The following is a 9,379-nucleotide window of genomic DNA, read 5'->3' on the forward strand; positions in this document are numbered from 1 at the left end:
TTAAAAGAAACAGCGACACATGCTTACTCTGGCAAATAAACTGGAACTTGGATGATGGGATCTGGGAGAGAAGTGAAATGACAAGATTATTTGGACATACTTAAAATCCATACTGAATGAAATTAATGAAAAAGAATGAATGAATACTTATACATTCCCTAGTAACTCCTTGAACCCCAGGCTTATTCTTCATTTATTAAACTGAAGGCTTGTTATTCAGTAACTATGCCATATTTATAACTACTCTGGGACTTACATGTAAGTAAGAATGAGAAATGACAAGGAGGTGTGGACCCACAACCATAGCGTTAGCCTTCAAGAGGTAAAAATCTACACAACATTCAAAAGGGGGAGAAACAGAGAGATAAGAGAATTTGCAGCAGCATAAATGTATGCAGGTACCTTCCTTCAGTGTCCACTTGATATCCCCTGTTTTTTTGCTCACAGCATGTAAACTACCATCCAGCGTAGAGACAAAAAGCAGAGATTCAGGGAGAGTAACTGAGCTGCTTCCTGCACACTGAAAGGAAGAGAGAAGAGTGATTTTTAGAGTTTAAAGACTGTTTACCTGAAACAGAAAAAAAAAAACATAATAAAAGACATTAATATCCAAAATATTGTCTTTTGTGCACAGTTTAGACTAATACAGCGTTTGCTTACAGTAGGGTGCAATTTAAATTTTTATTTTATGTTTAGTTGTACCGAGCTGTCCAAAACTGAAAGACCCAATTTCTAGTCAAAGCAGACAGTAAGTACAATTTGTTTATTTTTTCTGCATCAGGAAAAATCAGACATATAAATATACATGAAAAATACACAGAAGCCTCAACAACTAAATATAATATCATTTTTTTCAGTATTGAGATCATCTGCTGTTTACCTTTATTACAGCTCATATTCTTTTTTTATCTGGAGGGATATTTTTCTACACCTCCAAAGTTCAGTCTGAGAAGTTGGTTGCATTTTCTACTTCACACAATCCAAGTAATAAACACATTCAGTGGTGTTGAGGTCTGGACTCTGGGGTGGTCAGTCCATTGTTCAGCTTCTTTGTTTGATGTGTCCGTCTCCTTTTCTCAGTGAGGCTTCTTGACAGCTACACATCCTTTCAGACCCACAGCGCTGAGTCGTCTTCTCACAGTGGAAGGATGGACAGAAACACCAGTGGATGCTTTCAGATCTGAAGCAGCTTGATTTTCTCCTCTCTCTCAAAGATGAAAGCTTTAAGTGCTGTTTATCTGATGGGGGCAGTTTTGGTGTCTACCAGGTCTTGTGTGGTTGTTAGGAGTCCCGTTTTCTGTATCTTTTAATAATTTAAATTTTAATTTTAAGAAAACTGGTTTTGGAAACTCCTGTTTTTCACTTATTCTCCTTTGTAACTACTCTGGAACTAAAATGTACGTTATATAGTTCTGAAAGCATATATGTGTGTGTATGTATACATAAGCATGTATATCCCACATGCTTATACATGGAGGTTACCTTGCATCTAATCTCCTCATAAATGTTTCCTTCAGCCACTTTAGATTAACATGAGAAAGAAATCTGCAAGTCAGCTAAAGGGAGTTTGGATAGCTGCTTGTGTGAATGTTGGTGTCTCTTTGAAGGGGAACATAATGTCAGTGATGTTTTTGGCAAAAGCGTTTGGAGTCACACATTGGTGTGAGTTAGGAAATGGCAGTGCTTAAAAGTAAACAGTGGATGATTTAAATACTGATAGATTTGATACTATACTTACTGTTGGAAGCTTCTGTGTAATTTTCCATTAAATAAATGTTTCGTTAATGTGTATTTAATGGCTTTTTTGACTGGAAATTACATCAATAAAGGCTGGTCTCTGATTTTTGCGGAATACTTAGTTTTCAAAATCACATTTCACATTTGTTGTTGACGCAGTCAACAGTTAACAATGTTAATTGAGAGGTCGCTGTATTATTCTTTGTCCACATTGCACTGCCCATATAATCTGTTCACTAGTCACGACTTTCTGAAGACACATTCACATAATGCAAACTATTTGGTTAACTGGAAAAGGGTGTTATTAGGCATAGAACTTAGTATAACGTCACAGTGTGCATCACATGCTTCAGTTGTTTGCGCTTCCAACTCAACACCTTCCCTCAGCCTTGAGCCACAGAACAATCCTTAGAACTTATGGGGAAAGAAAGGAAATCAAACCATTTAGTGGTGTTCATTCAAAAGTCATTTTGTAAGAAAAATGAATAAAGTAACACACCAGAAAGAGAACATTATCTAGTAGCACTGTTAAAGATCACACTGTTTAAAAATAATTGACACCTGATATGCTGTCTGAAACATCCACTGTGTTCCCAAGGTGTGTGTGTGTGTGTAGACTGCAATACGCTAGCATTAACCAGGATATCCTGCTCAACAGCCGTTGAGCAAAGCACACATGCACTACACTTGAAAGGCTGAGAACAGTGTGTGTGAAGGATATAGCCATCCACTTTAACTGAACATGAGCACAATTCACTAAACAGTGTCGGCGGGACGGGCCACACCTTTATTTGCATCGCATAGACTGGTGGTACAATGGCTTTTCAAGCTCCTAATTAACGAAACACAAAACTTCATTTTTCCTCCGTAATATGAAACACTCAATTTTTCAATTCTTGTTAAAAGTAGTGAACACCTAAATATCTCTCCTTCTCTGCCTCCGTCCAACTAAACGCACATTAAAGTGTGTATTGGTGTATGGCATGAATCACTCACACCACTGGATGACTTGAAAAGATAAAGCAATTTAAGGGAATTTTTAAAAATGTTGGCATAATTCAGTCATTGAGATGGAAAGAAGGTCATTCAGAGTGGCTGGATGTGAAATGGTTCATTGTGAAACTTTCCACTTTGTTTTCTTCACAGTAGCGGTGAGACGAACCAGGGGAATGCAAACATATCCATTTTATTCACCAGTGAATCTATGCTTGTCTTCTGAGTTTTCATATGGAATGTTTGTTATTGTAAAGTAATGATCAATCTGAAGTTTGTACTACAATTTTAAAGTCTAAGTTTTAAGTATTATAATTTTTCATGGGTTCTATTTTGCCTTACAGGGCCCTGAATGTTCCTCTCTGCTATGAATGCATTTTAAAATAGGTTTTAAGCCAAAATCTTCTCAAAACTGTCACAATAATCAGGCACAAACAATCAAAAAAATACATTTTGCTAGTTATTAGTCAAGAATACCACTTGTTAGAGAGGGTACTGATCTGATACCAGGTATCGATATCAGGTCAATATCGGCATAAATGCTGCACTGTATATCAGATGAAAAAAAACAATGAATCCAATCCCATACTGTAACAAATCTGTCCTGAAATAGCACAAACTGAGGCAATGTGAACTGTGTATTTCTTCCTGTAGAGTGGTGTTTGAGTAGTTTGGGTATGATGGCCTAAGATGTTCATCTTAAATGAGAATTCCACCAATTTCTAAGAACGTCTGCATACTTTAATAGGATGTAAACAAAGTCATTCCAAGTGGTTTGACTCGAGTTCTTGAGAAACCTGCAGGCTTACAATTGTTCACAGTGGTGGCGATGAGAACCAGACCTCTTAAGTGTTTAATGCCTCCGAAAGCTCCCTTACATGAAGTTATTACATGAAATGGTTATGAATAAGCTGTCTGATGTCTGAGACTTTGTTTTATGTTTTTTTTTATGACAGAAAATATTTTTTGGAAAAAATGGACTTTTATTTTGGGCGAAGAAATAAATATAAGGTGCTGTAAGGCAAAAGAGTCCTTGTGTATAGTACTTGTGTATAGTAAACAAAGTGGCTGTATTTGTGTTGTAGACATTGTGACTCCTGGTTCCTATCAGCACCACTGTAAAGAAATCTGAGTCTCTATGTTTCTCTTGAATGTTGCATTTCACATCAAACCACTCAGAATGACGTATTCAAGGTTTCAATAATAACAGCATTGTGCCTTCCCTCCTAATTATTATGGAAGCTCATTCCCGCCACTTAAAATACAAAAATTCCAGGACCTAATTATTATTTTTCCGTTTTTAAGTCAATTACTGAGTCATTATTTTGAGGTACTATCTGATTATTTTGAGAAACATTCTCATTACTTTGAAATGCTTTATGCATTTAAAATTAAAATGTAAATATATATATGTTTAAATATCAATAACAAGAAAGCAATAAGAAAGTCTTCTCAAAATAACAAGAACGTTCCTCAAAATAATGATCTCAGAATAATGACAGCATCTCAAAATAATGACTTAGTATCTCAGAATAATGACTTAGTATCTTAATAAGAATACCTCAAAATAATGCGATAGTGCCTCAAAATAATGATAGTATCTCAAAATAAATACATAGTTTCTCAAATTAATTAGATAATATCTGAAAGAAATGAGATAGTATCACAAATCAATGACTTAATATCTCGGAATAATGACTTAGTATCTTAATAAGAATACCTCAAAATAATGAGATAGTGTCTCAAACTAATGATAGTATCTCAAAATAACGACATAGTTTCTCAAATTAATTAGATAATATCCAAAAGAAATGAGATAGTATCACAAATTAATGACTTATCTCAGAATAATGACTTAGCATCTTAACATAATGAGATAATATCTCAAAATAATGAGACAGTATTTCAGCCTCTTAGTATTCTGAAATAATGGCACTGCAATTCACTAAAGAATGAAACAATAATGATATATATATATATATGTTAAATGGCGGGAATGGGCTTCCATAGCTTACTGATACAGAGCACTGCTCATTGTTAATTCAGCCGGCTAAAATGAGATAATAGTGCTCTTACAATGGAAAATGATGTCCCACAATGATTCACAACACCCATTCAAAACAGCGCAGCGCGAGCTCGTCAGCACAAAGCGGGGCGCGCGCTCTCCAACGCTCCAACGGCTTTAACGGTAACGGTAACTTTAACTTCGCCTCGCGGAGGAAAGTTTCCCCTCACGCGGCTCTGTGTGTCTGACACAACAAAAACACGAGCCCACGGTTAAATATATCTCGATATCTGAGGTGCTTTCCCACATAAAGTCGCTCCGGTTTTAGTTTCATTACTTTCACACAGGGGGTCACACGGTCATGGCTGCGCCCCCCAGCTTGTCCTCCCCAACCCCAAGACCAAAAATAGACCCTCCACACCGCCAAGCTGAAGTCGGCTGACTATTCGCCAGCTCCTTGTTCGAATTTCCCTGTTCCACCTTAAATGTCATAACGCGACGGCTCCACCATTTAAGGTGGAACGGGGAAATTCGAACAAGAAGCGGGCGAAAGAGAAGCCTCGCCTCCGCGGCGCTGCTCCCCCGCCGACGCTTCTCCGTCTGGAGTGAAAATAAAGAGTTTATTTCTTATTTTTCTCCTTTTACCTGTGAAGCCGCGACACACACGAGCAGGAACAGACACCACAAGCGCCGCCGCTCCATCCTCTCCGGTCCGCGGAGCTCTCAAAGTGACACCGAGCAGCGGTCAGGCGGGCCCGTCAGTGACATTTCCCAGCGCCAGGCTCGCCGAGCTGCTTCACAGCCGCTGTCAGGAAACTCGGCGCTGCGCTCGCCGCGTCCATGTTTTTTTCACAACAACAACCGCTCCACATTTCCGTGTAGCTGACGGACGGACGGACTGGGACAACGTGGGCGATTTGAGTGGCAGCGCCTTCAGCCAATCGGCGCCGCCGGGGTGGGAGGGGCTTGGAACGAGCTAGATGTCACTTTGGAACATGTGGAACAATAACAATTGCGCTGAGGTCGAGTCTGTGGCGCTGATCTGAGGCCGAGTCTGTGGCGCTGATCTGAGGCCGAGTCTGTGGCGCTGATCAGAGGCCGAGTCTGCGGCGCTGATCTGAGGCCGAGTCTGCGGCGCTGATCTGAGGTCGAGTCTGTGGCGATGATCAGAGGCCGAGTCTGCGGCGCTGATCAGAGGCCGAGTCTGCGGCGCTGATCTGAGGTCGAGTCTGTGGCGATGATCAGAGGCCGAGTCTGCGGCGCTGATCAGAGGCCGAGTCTGCGGCGCTGATCTGAGGCCGAGTCTGTGGCGCTGATCAGAGGCCGAGTCTGCGGCGCTGATCTGAGGCCGAGTCTGTGGCGCTGATCTGAGGTCGAGTCTGTGGCGATGATCAGAGGCCGAGTCTGCGGCGCTGATCAGAGGCCGAGTCTGCGGCGCTGATCTGAGGCCGAGTCTGCGGCGCTGATCAGAGACCGAGTCTGCGGCGCTGATCTGAGGTCGAGTCTGCGGCGCTGATCAGAGGCCGAGTCTGTGCGGAGTCCATCAGTGGATGATGAGCCTAACCTGGGTGAGGAGAGCTGTTCTTAGAACGGATACAAAGCTGTGGCGTGTGACGTCACCGTCAACATTAACTGGGAGCTGCATTTTTCTCTTTTGTTAGGGAAAGTACATTTAAGTTGTACATGACTTGACTTCTAAACACACACACACACACACACATATATATTTATATATATATATATATATATATATATATATATATATATACATAAGATGTGATGAAGTGGCATAATAATACAGAATAATACAAAACATTAATGTAAGTTGGTATGGATAGTGGCATATGTTTTTAAGCATAAAGCATTTTTAAGATATCATTCACTTAGATAAGAGTGACAGTGTGCATTCCTGGTTCCTGAACTGCACAGTTTGTTGTCCATGTTCCAGCACACTTGATTCGTTCACGAAGGGTTTGATAAACTCATGTGCTGAACGTTTCAAAGCAGGGAGAACACTACACTGTGTAGCACTGAGGCCCCCAAGGCAATCGTTTTTTCAGTCCTGGTAGGTTTTAACATACTTTATAACAGCTTAAGGTCAGGTTTTTAAAGTGGAATTCCAGTTTCCAAAAATCTTCATACTGCAGTCACTGAGAAGGAAACAAAGTCATTCAAAATGGTTTTATGTGAAATGTTATGTTGTGGAGAATTGTAATGAGTCAGAATTGTTCACAGTGGTGGTGATATAGAGTTTAATGTCTATATAAGTTACCTCACAGAAAGTTATTACAAAAAATCGTTGCAGTCAGATGCTGTTTTATTACGAAAAAAACTTTCCACTATTTTAACATCATCACATTACATATAAAATTCTGAAGCTACTGTGATACTGCATTTGTATTGTAGACTCCTGGTTCCTATCACCACCACTGTAAAGAAATCCGAGTTGGCAAGTTTCTCTAAAATAAACAATGAAACAATTCACATCAGACTACCTGAATGACTGAATAATGCAGCCATTTTGAAAAATTGGTGGAATCTCCCTTCAATGGGCTGAATAGACAGCACATTTGAATGTTTGCTGGGAGTGCATGCTCATTTTAAAATAGTTAACATGCAAGGTGGTTGTTTCTTTTAAAACAGTGGCAAACCCATGAATGTCAGAACTCGGTCAAAAACAAGCGGAAAAATGAGATCCTAGTATTATGTTAGCACCAAGCTAACGACGATTCACATGAATGTTTTTGGAGGTTCTGGACTAAACGTGGACAACTGAAGCATGTACAACACATTCCATGTTTTATTTGAAGCTTATAACACACATATGAACATATATTTTACCTCAAGGCAGTTTTACAGTGCCTCCTGCAGTACAGAGCCCTGACGCAGAGCTAATGCTGTTTTCCAATGCTAACATCTGACTGAAAAGCACTGATTAGGCTACTAGCCTACTGCTAATCACAGCCAGTAAGCTATCCAGGACCTCCAGTAGGTGTAGAGTGAAGTGAAATTGAAATAGACCTCTGAAGTACTGTAGTTAGCGTCTGACGGATGTTAGGAACTTCGTCAGACTTCAGCCTTCTTCAGCCAGGATGAGTTTTATATGAGGAGGTGGGGTAATTTGATTTTTACTGGCGTTTCTCAGTGATTTTAGTCCCATCCAAATGCGGCATGTCAGTAATGATTCCAGCGCCTGTTACCTTCTGTAAAACAAGCAGCAGAAGTAACCTCAGGTCATACTGATCCTGTCTGAATTGACAAGTCAGTAAAAATGCTGTCAAAAAATGCTGCTCTTGAACACGAAGCTAACTTCAGCCTCGCTGTTCTCTGTGGCTGAAATCAGGCTGATATGTAACGCTACTATCCTGTCTTACGTGTACAACTCAGAACATGTAAAAATGACACGAAAAAGCTTGTTTTTATGCAGTGAAGTTGATTGCGCTGAATTCCCAAGCTAATGTGATGCTAATGACACACTGCATTCACTTAAGACAGCGAACTAAAGGTAGGGTAAGCAAAATAATGGCTAAATTAAATGTTTTAGCATGATTTCTACTCTTTTCTGGACTAAAGGTGGCCCATAAATTGAGTAGCCACTGCCAACTCTGTCATTTAGACAAGGTTTCTTATCCCATGCAAAGCACTGCAAACTTTACGCCCCCCCATGGAAAACTAATCCCTTCCGAATAGGAATTTTGTCTGTGAGAGAAATTCATGCCATTTCAAAAATCACCTCCGTCGCAGCTTGTGGTAAATAAAAATAATTCAAGCTCGATACTAATTCAAGCTCGATATTTTCACTGTTACTTGGAATGAATGTTGTTTAGCAGTCAAAATATGAATAATGGTACACTCATGCTACAAGGATGCTAACACCCCTGCGCACTGAAATGGTGTCGCCTGAAAATAAGTCTACTATTAGATTTCAACACTGCTATATCAACAAGATCGACTCAAATTGTAGCCCACGACTGCAAAAGCAACTTAACCACAGTTAATTCGACAAAGCCTGCTAGCTTGTGTGGGGCATTTTGGTGAAATTAGTCTTATGATGTCAATTCAGTGCTCAGCAGTGCTAGCTTGCATGTAGCCATTTTGGCTTCTGAAAGGCACAGAATACAATTTTAATCCAATACACTTTTGTCAAATTCAGTGAATATCTCCTCACAGTGCACTAGATGTCTGTTCTGTGTGCCGGAAAAAAAAATGCAGTGTTTGTACACAAACCAGGCTGAGACAAACAGCACTAGTCCACCCAATCGGTTCGTGATCGCGCACAGAACAGGGGGAAGTGAAGAGGCCATGTGCTGAACTCCAAGCAGTGTTAAGAAGGAGAGATGGCTGAGAAACAGCCAAAGAGAAGAAGATCTGAAGAACCAAGATTGAGAAAGAAGTTCATAGATCAGGCAAGGGCGTTTCAGTGATGGAGAGACCTCCGAAAATTGCGAGACTGAAGTTGGCTTCCTGTTTGCATTGTCCCGTTTCACCCTAACCCCTTAAAATCCCAGGCTTATTAGACTCTAAGGCTTATTATTCAGAGCTACACTCTTAAAAAGATGGTTGTTTAAAGGTTCTTTAGTAAAGAAAGTGGTTCTATGTAGAACCATGAACTCTCTAAAAACCATTTGCGTGATTAAAGGGTTC

General features: G+C 40.2%; 1 protein-coding gene across 2 annotated transcripts in view; it reads right to left on the bottom strand.

The window, feature by feature from the left end:
• Window positions 1–5,626, bottom strand: part of ern2 (endoplasmic reticulum to nucleus signaling 2) — a 29,591-nt gene extending 23,965 nt beyond the window's left edge. For both annotated transcript variants that reach the window (XM_036562625.1, XM_036562624.1), the window contains exons 1-3: window positions 5,381–5,626; window positions 403–520; window positions 28–61 (exon numbers count right to left, since the gene is read on the bottom strand). In XM_036562625.1, the coding sequence (XP_036418518.1) occupies window positions 28–61; window positions 403–520; window positions 5,381–5,437 (209 nt within the window). In that variant the 5' untranslated portion in view covers window positions 5,438–5,626. The remainder of the gene's footprint in view (window positions 1–27; window positions 62–402; window positions 521–5,380) is intronic.
• Between the last annotated feature and the right edge of the window lie 3,753 nt (window positions 5,627–9,379).

This window comes from Colossoma macropomum, unplaced genomic scaffold, assembly GCF_904425465.1.
Source record: "Colossoma macropomum unplaced genomic scaffold, Colossoma_macropomum, whole genome shotgun sequence".
In the NCBI taxonomy this organism is placed as follows: domain Eukaryota; kingdom Metazoa; phylum Chordata; class Actinopteri; order Characiformes; family Serrasalmidae; genus Colossoma; species Colossoma macropomum.